This window comes from Diadema antillarum, unplaced genomic scaffold, assembly GCF_040938485.1.
Source record: "Diadema antillarum isolate AM-2024a unplaced genomic scaffold, OU_Dant_1.0 seq00000456_RagTag, whole genome shotgun sequence".
NCBI lineage: Eukaryota > Metazoa > Echinodermata > Echinoidea > Diadematoida > Diadematidae > Diadema > Diadema antillarum.
The window spans coordinates 69,048-95,341 of record NW_027271428.1 but is presented as its reverse complement, the minus strand read 5'-3'; the positions used below and the strand labels follow the sequence as shown (position 1 = coordinate 95,341).

The following is a 26,294-nucleotide window of genomic DNA, read 5'->3' as shown; positions in this document are numbered from 1 at the left end:
ATCTTCAAACATCAGTATCATGATGGGAATGTTTCAAACTGAAAATGGTAATTTTGTGGCAGGCCCAGGAATTTGGGGTGTGGAAATAATCATCTTTATGGAAAATTGAGCTTGTAAATTTAGCAAACAAAGGAAGACAGCAAAATCCAACAAGGCAGATCATCAAAGAAAGGGTTAAGTAATAATTACTGCAGATGTTGTATTATAGTTCTGAACATGCATGAAAAGATATAAATTCTACATTTTCCTTGCCCAACTGTAATCTTTTGCCAGCATTCAAGTTGCCTTGCCGCTCCCTGCTTGATAGTGCAGTGTATTAACTGATATGTAAGCAAGATACGGTATTAGCTTAGTACAGAGATAGTGGGACTGCTGTAGTGTAATTGGCACACACATCATTACTGATAACTGTTTCGAAGTGTCTTTGAAAACTGAGTTAAGTAGTTTTACTATATGAAATTCCATTTCCTTATATCATCTGAGTATGAGATACCTAGTCATAAGCAATCAAAAATTTGCTCATGAATTGCACCCTAATGATGTAATTTTGAAGGAAATTGTATCACTGGCTGGAAGTTGAGGTTTTTTCCCAATTTTAGTTTGTGTTCTTGCAGAGTACAATGTATGCATGAATTACCAAATAAAGATTCTCTAGGGCAGTTTTGGTTCATGGGGTCAAAGGTCAAGTGAAATTCTAAAATTACACTTTTTTTCATTCATTTCCAAGTCTTAGGAGGAATGGCTCAAGGTGTCTTCATGAAACTTAGGACATATATGCATGTATTACCCTACATGATTCTCTTGGGAAGTTATGGGTCATTGTGTCAATGGTCAGGTTTAAATGCTAAAAACACATTCATGATTAAAAATGTACTGTTGAAATTTCATTATTTTCTCCATACATTGGAAATGACTCACTTTACATTTGATTGGGTTTGGTGTATACATGTACATGCATTACCTTGCAGTGATTCTAAGGGGAGAATGTGGTCCAACTGGGTCAAAGTTCGAGAGTCAGTGTTCTGTCCAGTCATGTAGATCTGTTGTCACGCATTGTTCAGATGTGTGTTACCTACTCTAGACCTACTGAGAAAATAATGTGATATAGTGGAGGCATACCACTTTTATTCCTTTCTGTCTTCAGGTTATTTTCTTTAGATAAATAAATTCATTTGCCCCAGTTCATTGGGCAAGTGTACTAAACTAGAACTTTGAATTCATAGCCCTGGTGTAATAGCAGAGCAAATCATGAAGTTTTGATCTCTCTACCACAGCTGAATGGACTTGTGGACGATTGCAGCTGCAAAGTGGAGTCTGTCAGTGAATTCAACAACTTGAGGTTGTATCCTCCCCTCAACAGCCTGCTGACTAGAAATTACTTCAAATTCTTCAAGGTAAGCTGTGCTGTGCATAGCATCTTTGCACGGTATTGATGATAGGGGGCAGAGGGGGGTTGCCAGTTGAATTTTTTTTCCCCAAGGGCTGTAAAATTATTTTTGTTGAAGTTTGATTGTGGATCAGCTGCAATTGAACCAAACTAAAGCAAAAGAAAGAAAAGGCATCTACTTTGGATGATAGACAATTTAGATTATATCATGTTGTGTTTTACTCAAATTGTTACAACCAAGCCTTTAAAAAGAATGGCAGTTATTTTGTTAATGTCTCTTCTGTAACACCATCGCAAAGTGAGAGAAATGTCACTTTTGTTCTGTTTGATTTTTATTTAGTGTATTGAGGAGGACAACTTCCAGAAACCCAGTTGTATCTTTAATAAGAGCATGATGGAGCAATATTGGCAAGCAAGGGTAATCAAGTGTGCACAGTTGGAAGTCTTGGTAATTGAGTCGGCTGCTCTCGTGTGCCAAAACAAGCACAGGTGCAAGATTTCAATGCAAGACCAAATGTTATAATCTTCCATCACAAGCTCTGTGGCTTTATGGCATCTAATTTATTTACAACATACTTGCTTATTGAAGTGAGGTCCAAAGATCAATAAAGAGTAAACAGAATCAGAGAGAAAAAGTGGATTTAGGACCATTTCATATAGTGAGTTATCTACCATAATATCCTGAGGAAACTGTTAAAGGTAATTTTCCACATTTGCATTGTTTCAACAGACGGCTTCAGTGCTGCAAACTAGTTGCAGCCATTTGATAATCTTGATGCACATTGTTATTGTTGCTGTAAAGCAAGATATTTTTGCAGCATTAAATTTTTGCGAATTAGAGCCAACGGCCTTTATGGCAGCTTGAAATTTTCACTGCCATTCAATGCTTTAAATTCACGAAATTAAAATGCATGGGAACATATGGTGTGTTTACAGCACTAGGTACTTTGATTAAGAAAAGTAAAATTATGAAACAGTGTATAATTCAGTTGTTAACAGTATAGTATCATGTTTAAAATTCATGTGTTGAATAGATGATGGTATATGTCACTAACCCTGAGTTAACATAGGTATAAAAGACAATTCATTTGATACAGAATAGGGTATACCCTTACAGTGCTTGACCTTTAAGAGTCCAGAAGCTGATTTTCTGCCAAGAGCTTACTGTATAATTTGAAAGAAGAATGAGGTCTGTTCTTCCTTCTCTTGACATGCAATTAGATATTACTGAGAGCTCTTTGATGCATGTCATGTTCGATGGACAAGTGGCAATACTGTGCCTGCCTTGTGTTTTAAGTGCTCTGTAAGCATATGGTCTGTGCTTCCAATTTAACCCTTGCATAATGCTCATGTTTATACACACATTATAGGTGAATCTCAAGCGGCCCTGTCCGTTCTGGGCGGACGACAGTCGGTGCGCTCTCAAAGGCTGCCACGTGTGTCCCTGCTCACCGGTGAGTGATGCGTGCGTGATCTCGGTGACTGCATCTCTCTGACCAGCAGAGCTTATCACGAGTGGTATTCTCTAGTCATCTCTGGCACTTGATTTAGTTATTCATCAACTTGAAGATGATGATAGATATACAATGTTGATTAAGTGAAATACGGAATGTTGGGAAGATGTTGACTGTGCAGTATGCCACTTACCAGGCAATCGGCATAAAAGCGCCACCTGTATATAGACTGTATCCTGATTTTGATACCTGATTTAGAAGAAAAAAGTAGAAAAAGAAGAGGAAGATGAGGAAGAAGTGGTGCAAGTAATTGAGTGGTATTGCAGTATTAATTCTGCATTTTGTTTAACTTGTGTCACTGAGAAATATGACTAAAAATTTCCAAAATTGGTGTAATGCATCAGAAGTACAGTATAGTGCAGACTGTGTTATTAAATGCTGCAAAGCTTCCCAATTTATAACATGTATGGGTAATCTGAAGTTCAAGTTCCACAAATTTTCTAGACGTATCATCCATTCTTACTGCAGAAATCAAACACTCTAATTTTCCTGTCAAGTGTAACCTATCCATACCTCAGAGTTCATAGGGAAAACATGCTGGTTTATAGTTTCATAGGGACACCTGAATACAGATCCTTGGCAAGTCACAATCAGGTTCATAGATATTTTAGTGAATGTATAAAAAGCCCTTTGAGAAATAAATTATTTTCTAGTCTCTCATACATTTTAGCTGACAACCCATTACAGTATGAAACAATCATTGGATGCATATTATATGTCTAGCACCAGGACAGTCTACCAAGATTTTTTTTCTACATCAAATTAAAAAAATGCAAATATGTTTATGCATGACATTACTTTGAAATAGTGAATATTTTTATGTTATTTAGTTTCCTTTCATTAATGGGTATATCCTTGCAGAAATGTAGTTTGATTAAACCGTAACTTTATAAAGTAGGATTTTTAGTTTGCATTTCTTTTCTTTTTTAAATTTCTTTTGCAGTTTGATCATTTCATGTTGTACTTAGGTAATGGGGCTGATTTTCTGAAAAGAAGCTTCATTTGTAAGTAGTAGTGTACTGTAGTCACCGTATATTTAGCGAGTGTAATTTTTTGCAAATCGAGATTTCCCAACAATTTCTTGAATGGTTAAATATGCGGTTGTGTAGTACAGTACTGAATGGAGAAATATATGTGTGCATGTCACATTCATATCAGGGATTAGAGTTAATGTTTTGCTTGTTTTTAAATTCACGAATAGCTCCAGACTCATGAAATTCTCAAAAATAAAAACCTTGTAAAATATACGCACATACAGTAAACTGTGTCATGTAAGCAGACATTCTAAATGTTATCATTTAACATACTTCATTTTGATGATGCTGTCTTTATTTTTTTTTAAAGACATTTTGACTTGATTTTCACCCTTGTGTCACTACTAGGATGATCTACCATGTGGCCTGAAAGATGAAAATACGGAAGACAAGGTGAACTTTGATTATTATATTCATTTTGTGCACATGTTGTAATAAGAAAGCCTGTTTTTTTAATGACATTGTGGAAACACAGCAGAGTTTCTTTTCAACATTTCTACCAGCTACCAAATATATCATCACATTGTCTGCAATCAAGGTACACTGTACTTTCCATCACTTGTTGATGTGATTGTTTTGAAATATGATTTTAGCAAAGAAAGCAAAGAAAGAAAGCATTCTAGGAAAAATTGGGAAATTGGATCATTCCTATTCTGTACCAAGGGTAGTTTCATTGCTCTAACATTTACTTTGGGGATTAGAAATCACAGATTGCACCAGGTTCGGCAAAATCGATCTACTTTTGCAAGCAAATTCTTTCAATGAAGGATTGGGTTTCTATAGGTCTTCTGCATTTGCATCCTGTTCCCTACTGCTATTGTCATTCATCAACATGAATACTGTATATTTGTGTGCATGTGTATTCAAGTGAATGATACACATGAATGATGCTAGCAGTCTCTAAATTTGGCAAGATTGTGGCACCAGGCATATTGTCAACATAATCACGATTGCCACCTTCAGATCCAAATCCTTGTAAGGTTGGTCAAGTTCATACATGTTGTTGGAACCATGGTCTCTGCCACGTTTTCAGTATGGGAAAGACGCCAATAGGGCCGGCAATGAAACTCCGGACAGCAACGAGCAGCAAGATGGGGAGGAGGAGACTTGTGAGGATGAGAAGGAGGAGGAGGACAGGTTGGGTGCCCTGGATACCACCATCAGCCGAGAGAACCTGATGGCCTTTGAGACCTGGAGGGAACACGACGACGCCCAACTCCAGTTTTGTGAACAAGAAGGTTGGTACGGCAGCTACGCATACTCATAGAAAGAAGAAAATGTTTGGCTCTTGACAATTGATTCACGATGAGAAGATGAGGTAGTTTTAATTTATAGAGTCCATGGATCGTGCAAAATTTGACTGCATAAATGCACATGACCTATCACAAAGGCCAACAGATATCCTATAATAAATGTACTCTAGCCTGACGTGTTAAGGCCTTTATGAACCCAACTTGAATTGAGGCCACTGTAGACTCACAAATTTTCGCAGTGCATTAATTTTCATTCATTTCGCTCTTCTTTTGGCTAGCGTGATTTCCGAAACTCACAAAAATATCTTCACAATTTCTCTGCATATTCAAAATGGGGTGACAATTGTGCAGTGCGAATTAAAAATCCGCAAATATGTCTTTTAGCCGCTCAGCAAGAAAAATTAATCCTGTGAAAATATGGATGTTTACAGCATAGTGAATTTGGGTTCATGTGATATAACATTTGTAGCATGATGGTGCCATGTTGACTGTTACTCTCAGTTACAAAGAACACATCTACATTTCTGTTCCTTCCTATAAAATACATTCTAAGTAGAAGTCATCACTCTCAAAATTCTGTTTAGATAATTGTTCTCTGTAAAATATGCGAGGATTGGGTTATAGTTTTATGGTGATCCATTATCCATGTAAATACCAGTTGTACAGTAGTGTAATACTTCAGCAAGCAGGCTGTGAAAACCTTTACAAAGCTGTTTGGAAATAATCTCAATATCTGGATGAGGAAAGGACTGCATTGCTGATGTCAGCAGCTTTTGAAAACAAATGTGCCTTGTTTTGTATGAGGGTTGACCATACCACTCTATCATCTGCAGATGAGCACTCTGGTGACTTGGAGTACGTGGACCTTTTGCTGAACCCGGAAAGATACACAGGCTACAAGGGGAGCTCTCCACATCGGATATGGAGCAGCATCTACAACGAAAACTGCTTCAAGTGAGTTCTTGGACCTCCGCAAGTGTGAAATGGCTGATACAGTTATTAATGGCCTCCCAAATTGTGCATGTGTGTAGGCTACTTACATCTTGTGCGTGAAACCCTTAAGCCCGATTTCACAAAGGTGGTTTAAATTTAAACCATGGTTTATGCCAATTTCTTCTGTGTAAATACGGTCTACAGAATGTGTTTGCCAACAGACGTCCAGCAACAAACGTGCGTTAATACGGGTATGTCAAAGGTACGCCATTTCACGCTGATTTTAGTCTGTGGTCTAAATTTGAACCACCTTCGTGAATTCAGGCCAATATGCTTTTCTCACTTCAGTGTAACAGAATGTCACTCTGAGCAGAGGAGAACATGTTTAATTATCTACAACATGACATCAACGGAATGCTATGAAACTTTTGATTATAAGATGGTACCTGAGCAATTCATGTATATCTATTGTAGACCTATACATTACTTCCTATTGAAGAGAGCACCGACTGTGTCTCAATAGTGACAGTTGCTTCTTTATTGCCAGTCTTGTAACATTGTATAAGCACATTTTAAACTATGAAGTTCTAGTTTTGTTACTAATGTAATCGTATCATTAAATCTAAATCTCGTTCATCTTTCCGATGCCACAGACCCGATATTCCAGACTCCCACACGAGCAGCTATGACAAGTTCCTGAACAACAAGACACTGAAAGGTAAGTCCCTGTAATAATTAGTGGACTGATGTAGGGGAACGTGGAGGGCATTATGTGCACATTCGACACTAGTCAGAGCCAATAACAGAAGGTGGGGCTCCTAACGGAGACTCTCTGGTGTTATGTTTGTAAAAAATGAAAAAAATATTAAAAAAATGTTGTGAAAATATGTCCACCACTTGGCTGCTACATGTATTTGCAAATTTAACAACATGCGCAAATATCAACTCGGATCCCAACACAAATGTGACATGCATATGTACATTTCTCCAGTCCTAACTGTACTCCATGATTGTGAATTTAACCACTTGCAACATAGCTGGGAAAGTCGTGGTTAGTGAGACATAAGACTCGCTAAATGTATGGTGTATACCGTACATCTTTGGTCATTATTGGGTGAAATTCGTATTTATACTACATTATGGGCTTTACTCAACTCCCTAGCTCAGATTTTCAGTCGATTGGAGCAGTAGTATTTTTCGTACTTCCACAAAATTAATTCACAAGATTCAAAAGCAGAAGGAATGAACAATTACGCATCTGGTGTTGATCATGCAGCCAAGTCCAAATGGATGACCTTTATATTCTTGAATTATTTAAGAGGATCCCCGAAGCATCTATCAAATGATGTGTCTTGTTGCAGTTTCTACAGTTTTGTCTTGAATAACTGTCAGTCAGCAGAGATGCCTTATGCAGGGCTTGACACTAACGGTGGCCCGGTGGCCCGGGGCCACCAAAAATGAAAGTCGGGCCACCAAATTTTTAAAAAGGGCAAATTTGGTGGCGGGCCACCAAAATTTTTTGAAAAGTATGTCAATAAATTCGTAACTTTTTGCGCCGAAAATTAGCAGTTAAATTTGTTTAAAGGATGTATGAAAAGGACTGAATGAGTGCCTGAGAGTGAGTGTTGCAAGTTTGTTGAAGTTTATTTATGAGTAGATATGTCTAACTTCTAATTCTTACTATAATAAAACTTAAATATTTGACTCATTTAAAAAAAAAAGGACTTTTAATGTTTTTTATTGTTTTTTTGGGGGGGACACCGAATTTTTCTCTCGGGCCACCAAAAATTTGAAATTTAGGATTTTGGTGGCCCCATCGGGCCACCAAACAAAAAAGTTAGTGTCGAGCCATGCCTTATGTGTACTGCAGATGCAATAGGGGAGCTTAAGAGTTTTTGGAGGCCGTTCAGATTTCATGAATGAATCAAAAATCTGATTTGCAATCATGAGATTATGGATTAATGTTCAAAATTTTGCTTTTCACTCCTCTCCCTCTACAAAAAAAAACAAAAAAACAGACAGAGGTAATGGAAACCCCAGAAATATTACATCAGAACCACATTACAGTGCATGACCATCTTTTTAGATTTTTGTGTCCTCGCAGTCAGAATAAGATACCATTTTACAGCACAAACTAAACAGAACATACTTTTTAAAATTTCTTGCATGTAGAATAACGGGTATTCCCATTACGATTCAAATAACATTGCAATGCATGTGCCTCATCATTTCCTTTATTAAGAGCGTGAATCTTTTTGGAGAGTTTATGCTCTGTGTGATTGCTGGACTGAGATCAAATTTTGACAATTTTTTCTGGTGTTATCTTCAGAAAAATCACCCTTTTTTATGTCTGTAATTTTATAAAGATTCCATGTCAGTTGACCTCCAAACTGAGAGATATCCTCATTGAATAAGGGGAGATTAAAGAAACAGCAGCTGCAATGCAAGAGATGTTCAGATGTCAGTAATGCTAAAAAGATATGCTGTCAGTTATCATTCAATCAGCAATTTTTTCTTTTTTTCTTTTTTTTTTTGGGGGGGGGGTAGGTGTTGGCAAACTCATCAAATGGCTTTTACAAAGCGCATCCATGTCAATCACTCATTGATTAGTCTGGTTGCTTCACCCAGCTGTCTATTCAGTTTGCAGACAAGGATAGTGGGAAATTTTCTTGGAGTGTGTATTCACTGAAATCGTACATGAAATGAGTTTTCATAGAAATTCTGCTTTCATCATTTTAAAATCATTTTTTTTTTTTTTGTGAAGGCATTATTTAAATTAAGAGAGAGGACATGGGTTGGTTTGAGAAATTCTGGAAAGATTCCAAAATTGTAGATGGACTTCCGCACGACATTTGCTCAGAATGATCAAACGTCATTTGAGTATCTTTATGTTAAAGATGAAATCTAGGTGTGGTACCAAATTAGAATTTCCAACAGAGACATAAATGCTCTTAAAACCAAAATCACAGAAATCAATGCTGGAGGTACAATGTATGTAGGTGTAAAGTTTTCACACTCTTACCAATGTTGATACACTGTGACCAAAATATCCTCTTTGCACGCCTGGGCACCGTTTCATGAAAGTTGTCAGGCCCGACAAGTTGTCAGTTTCTGACAACTTCAGTAAAATCCTTAGTTTTGATTGGCTGAAAAGCTCTCTTGTCAGACTGTCACCATGGTGATTGTCCAAAACTGACAACTTGTCAGGGCTGACAATTTTCATGAAATGGTGCCCAGTAAATCAACAGCGACAGCCTAGAAGAAGCTTGAGCAGCAGTCCTGGTGCATAAAGTTCTATTAAACAAAATTTTAAAAAAGATGCTCAAGAGGAAGAAGTCTTAGTAACTTTTGTTAGCTGAGAAATTATGACGTACAATTTTCCCTCGCAGTAGATGCAATAATACATCTGTTCTTATTAATAATTCATCATTGACATCTTGCTATTTATTAGAATGAAAGCTACAATGTAGACTCAATGTTGCATAGTGCAGTATTTAGCACGAATGATGTCTGGCATAGAGCCACACACACACACACACTCACACAAAAACACCAACATGTGCATCTTTCAAGACAAGTAATACCTCCTTTATTTTTATTTCTTTTTATGCTGTTTCTGTTTACCACATGACATCCATGACTTTGTCCAAATTTTCCGTTAAACAATCCATCTCAGCGTCACGGTTCCTGAAAGGTAACGTTCATGTCACATTCCGGCATTCCTGTTTCAAAATCAGTTATCAATTCGATCGAACTCTGCTTCTTCTTCTTTTTTTTTTCAGTCTTTGAATTTCACATATTTCTGATCTATGTTATGCTTACTTTGCATGATTTTATATACCAAGAATCTGTGAGAAGTCATGTGTATATTGCATGTTAAAAAGAATATAATTTGCACATGCTAAAGAGCAAATGGAAGTTAGGCTCATTAGGGTGCATTATGTTCCTAATTAGAGATCACGGCACTTTTAGTTCGCTGCTGTTCGATGAAAACTTCATTTGGTGTATAGAAAGTAAAGATTAGTGATATTTTGAATGAATGGTGGCAGTGAAGAAATTGAAGATTTGAGTCTTTTTGCTGTCAGCAAGAGTACCTTGGTAACTGTGATTGCTCAGCCAATAAAACAAGTGCACACAGTACATGTAAGGTGTACAATTTATTTCATATGGTTCAGTATTTGTGACTCTTTTTCTGCTTTTTCATTTGTCTGAATTACAAATTTTTATTGCTTAGCTCAATGAGCAGGTGGAGATTATGTTGTCTTGTTTCTACCTTGGAACGGCATAAATCTTGGACATATTGCTTTCTTTGCGAAGTATTTTTGCAACTTCAGTGATGATATTACAACAGTTCTGCAGTGAGATGTGCCTTTAATGCTTTGAATCCTCCAGACTGGAGTATTTGTCTTATATACAAGATTCCGCTTTAAATGCTGCACATACATGCCAGATTTGAAGAGTTGATATGCCCCAGAAGGAGTGGTTTTATGTTGAATGCAGGTTGTAATATAATAAAGGGACAAAACAATAATGTGTAGATTGTATAGCAGAAACAGAGTGAATTTAGGACCAAGGTTAGACAGACCGCCAGTCTTTCATGTAATCTAGCATTTAAAACTTGCACTTTACCATTGATATCTTGGTTACAAGCCTTTCCTCACTTTGTGTCCTCGTGTAGGACTACTTTAGTTTAGACAAGTTTGCAAACAAACAAACAAACAAACAAGCAACAAACAAACAGCAAATGAGAAGTACCATTCAAATGATGTTGCAGTCCCACAACCAAGATGGCTGTTTGCTTTTGTTTTTGTTTGTTGTTTTTACTAGACCTGTAATTGACCATATCAAATGGTTAAATGATACTCCTGTGATTGCAACTTCCTGTTTGACAAATTCCTTTCACAACGTTTATCTTCTATCAATTTTGTACTGCACTGTTTACATTTAAAAAAATCAACTTTCTCACTCGCATTAATGTTTCCTTAAATGATATGTATACATAGTAGAGCCAGTTGTAGGGGAGCATATTTAACTAAATGCAAGGTATTTAAAAGCATGGTAACTTATTGGAGAGCTTATTAATGTTCACCATGCAATGATAATCAAATAGTGCTTGTCACACTCAAGTCTTAAAAGGCACAGTTCACACGACATTGGTGATGATAAACTTACTGAGTTGACAATTACAATAGTTTGTTTTTGTGTTTATTAGGAGGTACAGGCTATTTACAAGTTGAACAATTAAAAATGTGATATTGGCAGGTTTTCAAAGTAAATACGTGACTGTGTATCACAAAACTAACAAAAAGTCACATGACAGAAGTTAACTGGAGGACTCAATAGATAAATTGGTCAATCTAGTCAATCTTTACTTTTTTTTTGTATTTGCACCATTGTGACTCTCTTCCATATAATTCCAAAATTTGGGGTCATGAAGGAATGGAAAATTGTCTCTTTTGCTGATCTTCAAAGTCCTTTTTCTCAGGAAGCACTTTTCCAGAGGGTGTAATTTCTTTTCATTATTGAGATGGTTATTTAAGTCCATTTATATGGAGTTATATGTCATATTACGGCAAAAGGTGTGCTCTTTCAGAATGTGCCCTAAACTAAAAATCTATATCTGGTGACTTTTTGATGGTTTTGTGATGCACGGTCACATAAGGCATGGGCAGACTGGCATAAGATCGAGAAGTTTAAGATGGCGATCTTTAAGATCTCGAAGTTTTGCCAGTGTGACTGCAAACTTCCTGTGAAACTTTGCACGAAACTTTTCTCAAAACTTCCCACTCCAACTAAGGATATTTTCCTCCATACGCCACCCCCGCCAAACTTCTTGATCTTTTGCCAGTGTGACTGTGCCTGTACTCTGGCATCTGAAACATACAATGACAATTAAGCAAATATGAGACACCCCTTATGCATGAATAGATTAATATATTTGTCATTAATGTTTTGCAACTTGATTGTTTTTGCTTTATTGCTCATATTGTCAACTTCTCTCTCTGCTCCTACGTGTACTAAAAAAAAACAACCTAGATATTTAATTTTGTTACCTGTTCATTTTTATTTGTATGCCTCCATCCCAGAGGGTGATAGAGGCATTATGTTCTTCTCGTACATCTGTAGTTCCAGTTTATTGTGTTTGTTTGCTCAAATTTTTGATATTGTATTTGATTGTATTATTAAAGTGGAGATTGAATTGTTTAGTCTTTAGTTGTTCCCTTGTATACTATTCATGCAGTTCTCTTTGTGTTTGTTTGAGTCATAGATGGAGAAGTTTGATTCATGAATGTTAAAAGAAAAAAACAAATTGTGCATTGCTACTATACGTACTTTTTCTTTTCAAACCGCATTCATGGTAGCTGATCCAAGAGTCTATTCTCAAATTGTGAATGCATGCCAGAAGTTGGTTATCCGAGAATGTTGTTTGTGCGGGAAGCAGAAAGGGATTAGGGGAGGGGGATGGAGATGGGAGGATTGTTCAGTGATGAGATGTTGTCTCTTTTATTTTTTGTTTCTTTTCAGAAACATAATCAAATACATTTTCTTTTCACTTGCATCATCTGATTAGCAGGCACATAGGCCTATTTATCAGGACAAATGGCAGGAAGAAAGAGTGCGCCATTTGGCACTTCTTGTCAGGTTTTTGTGCTCTGTTTTAAAAATACTAGCTGACTTTGCTGTTCCATTGAGGAAATATTTTGATGGTGATGACTTTCTGTGGTGTAAAGACTCCAGATGCATACATAATATGCATACAGTTGAGCAGCAGTCGTCTGCAAACCCTTTTCCTATTTGATAATATTTGCTCTGGCACAAAGTTTGTCTCTGTGCTGTTTTACTTCAACCAGATAGGCAAAGATACACTGTTAGAATGCCTCGCATTCTTTTGTGACGGGACTTGATTTGTCTGACTTTTGAAGTATGATAGACATTGCCAAGGTGGAACAGGGGTATTGATAATTGATCTCCACTGAAACACCAGCCAAAGTTTGGTATAGTTCTTCTTCTAAAAAGAAAATGAATACTTGAGAATTTTCTCACCACTATAGTTGTAATAGTCATGATTATAATTTTGTCACTTTTTGCTATGACTATCTCCAATGGAGTTCAAGTTCTTCTTTACAAAATTATGGAGATTTTATTTTGTTTTGTTCTGTTTTTATGCCTCCGCCACGAAGTGGTGCCGGAGGCATTATGTTTTCGGGTTGTCCGTCCGTCCGTCCGTCCGTCCGTCCTTCCGTCCGTCCGTCATGAATTTTGTGGACAAGGTAACTATCAAAACCTGTTGAGGTATCCTAATGAAACTTGGCATGTATGTGTATTAGGGGGTGAAGTTGTGCCTATCAACTTTTGGGTGCACATGCTCAAGGTCAAAGGTCAAAAGGTCAAGGTCAAATACGTAAAATTTCACTATTTCCACCATATCTATTGAATGCCTGAAGATATTTTCTTGAAATTAGTGTATACATGTATTACCCAATTAAGATTCTCTGGTGAAAGTTTGGGTCATGAGGTCAAAGGTCAAAGGTCAAAAGGTCAGGGTCAAATACATAAAATTTCACTATTTCTACCATATCTATTGAATGCCTGAAGATATTTTCTTGAAACTTAGTGTATACATGTATTACCCAATTAAGATTCTCTGGTGAAAGTTTGGGTCATGAGGTCAAAGGTCAAAGGTCAAAAGGTCAAGTAAAGATATTAAAACTTCTTTTTTTTTTTCTCCATACCTTGGAAAATTGTTCAAGGTATCTTCATGGAACATAGTATATACATATACTGACTGGAAGTGATTATCTAGAGAATGTAGGGTTCATGGGGTCGAAGGTCAGGGGTCAAAGGTCAAGTGCAACACTTCAAAATTTTACTATTTCCCTCCTATCATGCAATGCCAGCAGGGTTATTATTTTTTTTACACTTGGTGTATGCATACATGTGTAACCTAATAGAAATTCTCTGGAAAGTTTTTTTTTTCCTTCTTTTTTTGCCTCAAAGGTCAAAAGGTCAAAGATCAAGTGAAAGTGCTGAACTAACTTTTTCCTCCATATCTCGGAAGTGGCTCAAGTTATCTTGAAACATAGTACATATTATGCATGTTCTACCTGAAAGTGATTATCTTATGAATTTTAGGGTCAAGGAACAGATGAAAATGGTAACAATTTACTATTCAATTCAGAAATTGCACTTTTTCTCCACACCTGTACCTTGAAAATTACTCAATGCCTAAATGTATGAATGGGTCAAAGTCAAGTTAAAGTCCTTAGATCCCTAGATACATGCTCTCCTATTCATCCAATTAAACCTAGGTCAAGGAAGGTGAACATTCAACACATTTGTGACAAACTTGTCATTTCAATATTTTGCCAATTTGTGAAAATGTAATCACACATTGTCCACATGTACTATCTAGACCTATTGGGAAAATCATGCATTATGGCGGAGGCATACCAGTCGCCAAAGCGACATTTCTAGTTGTTTTTGTTTAGTTTTATTTTTTAAAACACAAAGTCAGACTCATTAATAGAATTTTCTTGAATCTTTAGAAGAAACATGGTTCAGAAGAAGTCTGTGACGGATGGGTCATATTAGAACTGGGCCAGGGGTTTCAGTTATTGCAAAAGAACAGATGCTGTGTTTAACAGTTGTAAGGAAGATGGTCTTGTGTCCTTTTGCTACTGATAGATATGTGTTTGGAGAAGAGGGTCTTCTATCGTCTCATCTCTGGACTCCACAGCAGCATCAACATCCACCTCTGTGCCAAGTACCTCCTCTCAGGTGAGAATTAAGTCAAATTGCTCACATTTCATCCAAATGTCGAATCTGTCTCTCTCTCTGCCTCCTTTCAGATTGTGGGGTTCACAGAGAGAGCTTTGATCCATAGTAGAGCACTGTTTACTCCTCCTTCCCCCCCCCCCCAATCTTTTCTAAATTAGATTGTGAAAACAAAATTGTAAAGTCAAGGGAGTAAGTTTCCTCTGACTAGACTGAACATTGATAACATGTTGTCATAGGAACAATTGACGTTGACCGTCTTCCACACTGATTCGTATGATTCAGTTATGCTAGGTTTACGTCATATTCCCAGCAACCACAGCAATCGCGTGTCAGGCCACCATGGGTAAAATGGGTTAGACTTGAGACAACATGAGGATATGTGTTGACTTGAGCAAACATAACAAGTCTTGAAGCCATGGATGCTGGGTGAAATTTTTAAACAGGCAAAAAATTGCCACGGCAGTCACAGTGGGGATGAGAAACCTAGTGGGCGGTACTAAAACAGCGTGAACACAACAAAACGTGATGGTGCGTAATAATCCAAAACAAAAGTTATAGGCAGGCTGTAATGGGTGGAAACATGTATTCCTGGCATGTCACAGTCCTTTCAAGTTTTGTCACAGTCTGCCGCATTCAGTGCACATGTTGTCATGGTTGCCTCACGGTCTGCTGCACGTTTGTCCAGTTTTGTGTCGCAGCATGACAAGCATTTAGGAAGATTATTTACATATAAATTGGATGCGACTCATCAAGTGATACTGTATTAAAGGAGAACCATATCTTCAGACTTGATTTGTAACATGCCGTAAGAGTAAACTCCAAAGAAAGAATTTTACTGTTTGATTTATTGCATTTAGCAAGATTATTAATATGTAAGCTGGATGCGACTCATTTGAGGTGATACTGTAATAAGAAACATACCACTGTAGGAAGAAGATGTGGATGCATGCAGAACTCTGTGCGTCTTGAAATGTTTGGATAATCCTCTGTTCCTCACCCAATCTCTATCAGTCTGCCCCCTGTTTACCTGGGTAATACATGTGGTGTGCACATGGCATGCTGACACTTAACTACCTAAAGTACTGCATGCCCTCAGGGCTCTTTCAAGTAGTCTGAAGAGAGCCTGTGCTTCCACGTGTCAGGCTTTTTAATTCAACACAGGTCCATGCCTCTGTTTCCACCAGGTACAGCTTCCCTGCGTGAATCATACTTCATACCTTCATTTTTCTTTTCTTTTTTTAATCTGTGTATAAATAAATACTGTGTAGTATCTTGCCTTACAAATGAAGTTATGCACCAAGGTAATGATGATTGTGCTTAATTTCATATCATTATATTGTTAAACCTGTCTATAGTTTCACTGTCTATAGAGACCACCAGCTGTATGCGACCACTAAAGATAATTTCCCCTAGAGAAAAGCCATGTTAATGACCCTGTCTATAGTGGCCACCCACCACGGCCACTTTTTTTTTCTCGGGTGGGTGGCCACTATAGACAGGTTTTACTGTGTATATTTGTTTTGATGTGTTTGTTTGTTTGTTGTTGTTTTTTTCAGAGGGAATGTTTGGTGCAGAGAAGTGGGGACCAAACCTGGAGGAGTTCCAGCAGCGCTTTGACCCCGAAACAACGGACGGTGAAGGCCCGATCAGGCTCAAGAATCTCTACTTCACTTACCTGGTTGTTCTCAAGGCCATTGCTAAGGCTGCCCCTGTTCTACAGGAAGAGGCCTTTTACACAGGTAATTCATCATCTTTGATGTGAGAAACCCATTCTGCTGTCATCTTAATTTTTGCTTAACATCATCATCCAATTCAGTGATTCTTGCATCAAATCATTTTTATTGCAGCTGATTGACAAATTGCTTTTCATCAACGTAAATGAACACAGAATATTCAGTGATTGAGTAGTAGCCATGATAAAGATTATAGGCGTACATACTCAGGTGGGATACAAACCCATAGCCTTCTGATTGTTAGACAGGCGTTATATCCACTAGACTACCAAGATTCTGCCTGAAAGCCATCATCATCGTCATGACTGCCATCTTCATCATCGTCACCATCATCATCATCATCATCATCATCGTCGTCATCGTCATCATCATCATCATCATCATCGTCATCATTATCATTATTATTGTCATATTTGTCATCATCACTCTTAAGTGCAACAGAATGTTGGATTCAATTTAGATTTCTTATGTTTTTCGGACGTCTTGCAAACCAGGTGAGCCGGTCGAGGACCAGGAGGTGCAGAGGATCGTGAAGACCATCCTGAAAATTGCCGTGGCCTTCCCGGACCACTTTAATGAGAGCGCCATGTTCCAGGGTGACCAGCAGCAGGCATTGCAGCTCAAGGTAGGGCAGATCCAACATCCACCAGTGGTCATGTTCTCAAACATCAAGAGACTCAAACCCCAAGCATCTCCCACCAGGACCTCAGGCGTACTGGAGACTCTTTTAGATTATTATGTGCTATATCAATGCATATTGTTGCTGTTTTTATCATTGATAATTCCAGTCTCAATTCCCACATCCTGATCATAATGGTAATACATTTGATATCTGTGTTAAATGTGCTCTCCGAATTTGGATGAAATCCCTCAAGATCAGAATGCACACCCCCTCTCAATTAATGAAAATGAATCAGAAAAAAAATCTCTTTGTGCAAGGGCTAAAGGTCAGTTTTTCAGGTCAAAAATCAAGATTAGAGACCTTCATTTCAATATAAATGATGAATGACACTTGCGTGCAGACAATGGTGATCAAATGTGAAGACAGCGGAAGACACCATACACTGCAGTCAATTGCTCCAGTCTATTTTGCAAGTTGTTGGTGTTGTTGCCCCTGTAACGAATGATGTGCGGGAATTCCCCTGTGACCTCTTGCTTATTCCTGCAGGAGGAGTTCCGCACCCATTTCAGGAATATCTCGAGAATCATGGACTGTGTTGGATGTGACAAGTGCAAGCTGTGGGGCAAGCTTCAGGTAAGTTCTGATATAGCAGGTTGATTAACTTTGTTTCTCCACGTTGGTGTAGTAGCCATTTGGGTTGGATTCGTGTGCTTTTATATAAAAACAAAAATGTGGCACTTTGTCGTACATTACATACTTTATTCTGCAGGTGCAGACACATATGGATGCTTATGCTAAGAAAGGACTAATAGTTTCCAGAACACCCTTTTATTATTTCTTTTCTTACTCCTTAAAGATATAAAGGTTCTATGATGGTGAAGATGTGTGTGTAATTGATTGGGCAAATTTGTTTCATAGGACTGTTTACAGATCTTTGCCTAATTTACACTAATTGCTTTTAAAACCGTGACATTGCTCCCTGCTCTTATCACACTTCACCCCTCCTCCCCCCCCCCCCCCAATCAATGACCAATGTCTTTGAGTCATGTTTGGGAAAATTGAGAATTGAGAGATGCTAAACCTCCAACTGCACGCTGGCGTGAGAAGGGAAGATCAGATGCCTGTAATAACTCTGTAACAAGCATTATTTGTCTGTAATAATTCTTCTGTCTAATAAGTCTGTAACAAGTATTATTTGTCTGTAATAACTCATCTGTCTGTAATAAGTCTGTAACAAGCATTATTGTCCCCGCTGAACGAGTTCGAGCAGGGGACTATGAAATGGGCTCCGTACGTGTGTGTGTCCGTCTGTCCGTCTGTCCGTCTGTGCGTCCGTCCGTCTGTGCGTCCGTGTGTGATCAAAATGTTCAAAATGCTACTCCTTCGCCATTTCTAACCCGATTTTGATTCTGTTTGCTTTATATGATAGCACTACATGGGAGCTTTGAAACTTCTATACAGAATTTCAGTTGTGACCTTTGACCTTGACCTTTGACCTATATTGTACATTTTGCTTCAAAATGCTACTCCTTCGCCATTTCTAACCCAATTTTGATTCCGTTTGCTTTATATGATGGCACTAGGTGAGGGCTTCAAAACTTCTACACAGAATTTTGACCTTTGACTTCTTTGACCTTTGACCTTGATTTTTGACCTATATTGTACATTGCCTACAAAATGCTACTCCTTCGCCATTTCTAACCCAATTTTGATTCCGTTTGTTTTATGTGATGGCACAAGGTGAGGGCTTCAAAACTTCTACACAGAATTTTGACCTTTGACTTCTTTGACCTTTGACCTTGATTTTTGACCTATATTGTACATTTTGCTACAAAATGCTACTCCTTCGCCATTTGTAACCCGATTTCAATTCTGTTTGCTTTAAGTGATGGCACTAGGTGAGGGCTTCAAAACTTCTACACAGAATTTTGACCTTTGACTTCTTTGACCTCTGACCTTGATTTTTGACCTGTATTGTACATTTTGCTACCAAATGCTACTCCTTCGCCATTTGTAACCCGATTTCGATTCCGTTTGCTTTATGTGATGGCACTAGGTGAGGGCTTCAAAACTTGTACACAGAATTTTGACCTTTGACTTCTTTGACCTTTGACCTTGATTTTTTACCTATATTGTACATTGGCTACAAAATGCTACTCCTTCGCCATTTCTAACCCGATTTCGATTCCGTTTGCTTTATGTGATGGCACTAGGTGAGGGCTTCAAAACTTGTACATAGAATTTTGACCTTTGACTTCTTTGACCTTTGACCTTGATCTTTTTATATATTGTACATTTTGCTACTAAATGCTACTTCCAGCGGGGACATATATTACGCACCGCGTAATTTCTACTTTTCCTTGTTTGTCTGTAGTGACTCTTACATCTGTAATAACTATGTAACAAGCATTATTTGTCTGTAATAAGTCTGAAACAAGCATTATTTGTTTGTCGTCACAGTGACCATCTCACTTGTCGGGTTTTCTCCCCTTAAAAGATTCGAGGCCTGGGCACCGCACTGAAGATTCTCTTCACTGAGCAAGGGGGCACTGGGTCATCCAAGCTGACACTCAACAGAGGAGAGATCGTGGCCCTTTTCAATGGATTCGGCAAGTGAGTGTTGATGAGGAAAGACATATGCTTTCTCACTCAGACCCACTATTGACATGACTTTTTTTTTTATGGGAGCAAGGCCAAGTGTTTCAGTTATTATGATAAAAGAAAGAAGAAATAATTTGTTATTATTATTATCATTATCATTGATTATTATTAATACTGTTATTATTATTTTTATTGTTATTATTGTTATTATTGTCCCCGCCGAACGAGTTCGAGCAGGGGACTATGAAACAGGCTCCATACGTGTGTGTGTCCATGTGTCCGTGTGTCTGTGTGTCCGTCTGTCCGTCCGTGCGTCCGTGTGTGATCAAAATGTTCAAAATGCTACTCCTTCGCCATTTCTAACCCGATTTTGATTCTGTTTGCTTTATATGATAGCACTACATGGGAGCTTTGAAACTTCTATACAGAATTTCAGTTGTGACCTTTGACCTTGACCTTTGACCTATATTGTACATTTTGCTTCAAAATGCTACTCCTTCGCCATTTCTAACCCGATTTTGATTCCGTTTGCTTTATATGATGGCACTAGGTGAGGGCTTCAAAACTTCTACACAGAATTTTGACCTTTGACTTCTTTGACCTTTGACCTTGATTTTTGACCTATATTGTACATTTTGCTACAAAATGCTACTCCTTCGCCATTTGTAACCCGATTTCAATTCCGTTTGCTTTAAGTGATGGCACTAGGTGAGGGCTTCAAAACTTCTACACAGAATTTTGACCTTTGACTTCTTTGACCTCTGACCTTGATTTTTGACCTGTATTGTAGATTTTGCTACCAAATGCTACTCCTTCGCCATTTCTAACCCGATTTTGATTCCGTTTGCTTTATGTGATGGCACTAGGTGAGGGCTTCAAAACTTGTACATAGAATTTTGACCTTTGACTTCTTTGACCTTTGACCTTGATTTTTTACCTATATTGTACATTGGCTACAAAATGCTACTCCTTCGCCATTTCTAACCCGATTTCGATTCCGTTTGCTTTATGTGATGGCACTAGGTGAGGGCTTCAAAACCTGTACATAGAATTTTGACCTTTGACCTTGATCGTTTTACCTATATTGTACATTTTGCTACTAAATGCTACTTCCGGCGGGGACATATATTACGCACCGCGTAATTTCTACTTTTCCTTGTTACTATTGTTGTTGTTGTTGTTGTTGTCATTGTTATTATTGTTTATTCGGCAATTCAACATATGATTGTAAGTAAGATTATTCTGTGTTCTTTTGCCACACACTGTATAAGATGTTGTTTTCACGAATGAGCAGGTCATGCACATTTTTGTGAAATGTTGTTTTCACGATTTGACACCCAGGCTATTCTAAGTGCACTAGTAAACTAGCATGTGGCGACATTTTGTGCGTTGTTAAATTTGTGGTCCAACAGTGATTCACAAGATTTGCGAAAATTAAACCCTCGCGAAAATAACAGCTTATGCAGTATATATGGATATATGGAAGTATATCCATGTATATAAGTATAAAAGTATATGAACATAATGTATTCGTACTGTACATATGTATAGTATATAAAAATAAATGTTCATGATATTATTTTTTCTTGTCTGAATTGTTGACCATGAGTAGAAAGCAAATAAATCTTAGTACATGTTAATGTTTAATTTCATTCTGTTGTTTGACAAAGGTTATTTTGTGTTTGTTTTTTTTTTCCATCTGTTCCCTCGCACAGACTATCGAGCAGCATCAGCATTGTCGATGATTTCCAGAAACTCCTGTCCAACGGTAACAGGCAGCCAGAGTCGACAGCAGCGGCTGGATACTTATGACAGGGCTAGACTCAGGAAATTGGACTTCTTGCATGTACATACTCTTTGTCTTTAGAGGAAAAAAAAAACCAGAAGAAATAATTTATTTGCTTGCCATTGTCCTTCACCAAGTATTTTCATGATTAAAAAAAAGAGAATGATAATGACAGAAAAAGATAACAACAGATGTGAAAATTCAGTGGAAGAATTCTTTCAGCTGTAGAGCATGATAGAGACCTCAGTGTATAACTTCTCAGATGGATGCCTTGTAGAATATTTCTTGTGAATGGTATTTGTATGCATGTATGCACGTGCTGTATTTTCATAAGATCATATTTTAGTATTGCTGTTTGCAGAGTTCAAAGCTTCTTGATCTAGATTTAGCAAATGTGTTCGACCTCTTTCCTTCTGATATCAAGTGTCTGCCAAATTCTGACGTGGGTGAAGTTGGTTTGTCCGCCTGTGTGCATTCACTTCTTGCAGCTGCCAATTCATGAGAGTGACTCAAGGTCGCCAAATGGAGTGAGGGTTGTGTTTGGATGGTCTCGTGAAAATATATAAAGGGGGGGTCATGAGGTCAAAGGTCAGCCTTTAATTCTGGATATCTTGCATTTTGCACACTATGTCAAGACGCATTCAATGAATACACTGTAAGGATATCGTATGCTCGTGGTTCAGATGTTTTTCATTTTTTGAAGAACTGGTTAAGGTCAGTGGTTAAGTTTAATATCTGAGATGTCTTGTTTGTTATTACTCTAAAACATGAACTATTATTCAGTCAAGCTAGGTACAGATACAGTGCACTCCCATTATAATAAAGTTCGTACGACCACCAGTTTTCTTTTGTTATATTGAAATTTAAGTATAGCTGAAAAGTAAAGTACATAAAGCTATATCTGTAAGTGATAATTTGGGGACCTGAATTTTTGCTTTGTAATTACTATGTTCGTTATAAGGGGCGTGCACTGTTGCAACATTGTCTATAAATGATTCCTGATGACCTTTTGCAAGGGTCAGGGTTATATTTGTCACAGAAATGAGACAATGTATACTTATCAGTTTTAGGTCACCGGTCAAAGAGACTTTTTTTCTCTTCTCCACTACACACATGCCTGTGGCATGACCTCTGACCACAGTCAGGGCGCTCGCGTACAGATGCCTCACACAAGCAAAGGAGCTCACGAAAACACAACACGGAATTCTTACGTGACAATATTCTAGCATGTGAATTAAAAGGTTGTCTTAGGCTGTCAGAAGCCAAGGGTTTATTAAAGGCCTGGTAGAGTTCCTTTTGTTTTAGTCACTCACCTCTGGCACAATATGAGAATATCAGAGTCACAGGTGGAAATGAGATGAATGAAAAATCAACCTGTCATGTTACATACTTCTATTTTTTGAGATATGCCACTTTAGTAGTAATGCCAGTTGTGGAATAGCCACCAGGGGCTTTTGCAATAGTGGCCAAATGAACATATTGATGGTTGACTTACTGCTGTATATTCCACATATTTTGTGAGTATGATATTTTGCAAAGTGGGACATGTGAAACAATTTCATGAGTGCCTGAATGAAAAAAGAGTATCATCCCTTTGAAGGAAAAAGGTTCGTGAGTTTCCCCACCTTGGACACTGTTGTACAGCGCATTGTGTTTCGCGAGTATCAGCCAACTCACAAATTTCCAAAAATTAAAACCCCACTACCTGATATACCGTGTGTACAGTAATCACAAAGCAGTGACCAGTATGAGACCAAATGTTTTGTCCCGTCTCATTGGTCCATTATGATCACTCTGCAGTCCTCGTTTGGAACGATTAGCATGCAAGAGACGCATGAGAGAGAGAAAAAAAAAAACGCAAATTCATGAAATTCTTTCATTGAGATGTTTTAAATGCAACTGATTGACAAATTGCCCTTCATCAATGTGCTTATTTACGTCGATATAGGGCAATTTGTCAATCAGTTGCACACACACAAAAAAATGCAGTTGAGGCCTATTCAAAGGACATAAAGGCATGAATGCAAGCTGCTGAATGGATTTTGTCAAGGGTAGCCACTGCTAATTAAGTCCATCAGTCATATCTATGTTTAACTTTGAAAAAAAAATTAGGTGTCATAATATGAAGATGCATATCAATTTTTAAGGGTCAGTAATAAGCACAAATAATGACCATGAATACATGTTCCAATTCATTTTATTTTTATATGCAATAAAAGTGTAAGTATTTCTGCTAGGTTTGTCAGCAAATTGTCTGTTTGTGTGCCCAAACTTTTTTCTTGTTGATCTGTGTATGTGTGCAGAGTAAAAAAAAAAGCAATACACAAAATTATTTAGGTAGTCTATAAATTGTCTTGTCTTCAACATTCCAGAATAACATGATCTTGAACATATTTTTGTAGGAACTATGGTAATTGCTAAATACCACAACAATTGTGATAGAAAAAGCAATACAGGTCTACCTGTCAAAAGTGTTGAGAGTAAAATGAGCATTTAGAATTGTTTACATTTCATAAATCATTTTGACAAATGTGCATTCAACAAGGACATGTAAAGATTCAACAAGGACATGTAAAGATGAGATATCTGTGCCAACTACGTTTGCCTGTCCTGTGTCGTGGAATCACAGTTGAACATAGTCCCACTCATGCCTGTTCGTCGGTGTGCTTTGTTTGTAGGAATGTAAGCATTGTGAAAATCATATGAGTGTGAATTAGTACGCATGATGGCTGGATAAATAAGCTTTTTAAGTATAGGCTTTCTTGAAGCTGTGAGTGCTTTGTACTTCATTCATTGTGAATCCCAAGCCATATGAAACAAGCAATCATCCACTGCACCAATCAAACAGCAGGATTTGCAAAACAACTGTATCCCATGATAACCCACGATGCATCAGCTCAGTTGCCCAGTTTGCTGTCTCCCGTCTTGCCATATCTGGGCAACCTTTTCATTTGTGGCAGCTCTCCTTGAACCACTGATGCCTATATATGCATATTAAAGATGTTTGCATATTCAAAGACATGCATATTGGGGAGAGTGAAGTTCTGTATTAAAAAATCAAAGTTTTGGGACCCACATTTCTCTATGGATGGCAGCCCCGCATTGCCTGTTCCTGCCAATTGCCTCAAGAGTTTTATGCGAGTGTTTTGCTGATTGCATTTTGATGTGGATTGTGTTAATCTGGCAGTGAGAACCAAGTGGTGTTTATGCAGACTTCCTTTTTGATCAATTTCAGTTCGTAAATTGCATCATAGTTGTACTATTAGACAGAAATATTAATGTGAATTTTTCTTAATTTTGTTAGTGTATCATGAAAATATGATATGTTTTATTATGGAATTGTCATTGTGAGGTGACCCGCCCCAATTGTTGGCGAACACTACTGCTTTTGAGGAAAGAGAGAGAGAAAAAAAAAATATGTGAAATTTTGAAGTCAAATGGCATACAAATTTATGTGTATGATATAATGTCTCGCCTAATTGTGTGAGAAAATATGATGGACATATTTGCAATATCTTTGATACTGGTATTGCATCTTCAGTATACGCATGTAGCGCATTACTCCTGTTCATTGGAAGCATTCTTCATCCATCTAGACATGTTGTTTTGCCAAATTGAGAGTTGATCTGCTTTGTATAATCATGATTTTAGTGTCAGAACATATGCCAGGGGATCAAACATTGATATGGCATAGCTTCTGTGGACATTTGTTATACTTTATTTTCATTTGTTCATTTGTTTGTAAAAGTTAAGATGAAATTCTAATTCAGATTTGATTCAGTTGTTGTGTCATATGGATGTATAGTACTGGCTTGTGTTGCAAATTTGTGAAAAAACATCCTGACGACTCAGCTCACTGGAAGGTACAGAAGGCTGAGAAATATGTCATTAACGATTCTATCGCTATATCTGTGTTGTCTGCTTCGATGAATCTTAATGAAGAATGGTGGGTTGTCAGTGAACAGCTCGTCGTGAATTATAATCAAGGTCAAAGTCACAAGATAAAAATGTCCCCACAGGAATGATCAGAGTATGGTTTGACCAGCTTTGGGAAAAACGTACAAAGTATGTAACCTGATTTACAACTTCATGCCAACTTTATCTCTTCAACTCCAATGTTTGTATGTCCCTTGACCCACCACATCTCAGGCATGTGTTTGCCTGTATGTCTATTCAGAACAAATTTCTTTCCCCCTCCCCTCCCCTCCCCATCTGCACAAAGGTGTACCAGGGAGGTGTGAGAGAGAACATACCCAGAAGATATTACTAGATTATAAGATACATTGTACATGGTGTTATGTTTGGACCAAAATCAGATGCAAAATTTGTTAAATTCAATATTGAATGTGATAGCAATGTCATTGGTTAAAAGTAATCTTTCATTGCTAGTCCTTTTTAGGAGTTTCTATAGTATGCGATCGTAGGCAAGTCAGTTATGGTTTTATCATGTTTTTATGCCTCCGCCAACGAAGTGGCCGGAGGCATTATGTTTTTGGGTCGTCTTTCCGTCCGTACGTCCGTATGTCTGTACGTCCGTATGTCCCTACGTCTGTCCGTTGTACGTCTGTACGTCCGTCCCGTTTTGTTTTTGTCGATATCTCAAGAACCGTGAGGTGGCTTTGTATCAAACTTGGTATGAGGGTATATCCTGGG

General features: G+C 37.8%; 1 protein-coding gene across 2 annotated transcripts in view; it reads left to right on the top strand.

Annotated features, from left to right (window-relative positions):
* The window catches only part of LOC139732951 (ERO1-like protein beta), a 40,009-nt gene extending 16,528 nt beyond the window's left edge, over nt 1–23,481 (top strand). Inside the window, exons 2-14 of one of the 2 annotated variants that reach the window (XM_071643786.1) lie at nt 1,275–1,394; nt 2,758–2,841; nt 4,284–4,328; nt 4,969–5,173; nt 6,022–6,142; nt 6,775–6,839; nt 9,798–9,815; nt 14,807–14,899; nt 16,456–16,638; nt 17,127–17,257; nt 17,801–17,887; nt 19,752–19,867; nt 21,571–23,481. In XM_071643786.1, the coding sequence (XP_071499887.1) occupies nt 1,275–1,394; nt 2,758–2,841; nt 4,284–4,328; nt 4,969–5,173; nt 6,022–6,142; nt 6,775–6,839; nt 9,798–9,815; nt 14,807–14,899; nt 16,456–16,638; nt 17,127–17,257; nt 17,801–17,887; nt 19,752–19,867; nt 21,571–21,667 (1,365 nt within the window). In that variant the 3' untranslated portion in view covers nt 21,668–23,481. The remainder of the gene's footprint in view (nt 1–1,274; nt 1,395–2,757; nt 2,842–4,283; nt 4,329–4,968; nt 5,174–6,021; nt 6,143–6,774; nt 6,840–9,797; nt 9,816–14,806; nt 14,900–16,455; nt 16,639–17,126; nt 17,258–17,800; nt 17,888–19,751; nt 19,868–21,570) is intronic. The other variant, XM_071643788.1, reaches the window with a different exon arrangement.
* Nucleotides 23,482–26,294: the final 2,813 nt, after the last annotated feature.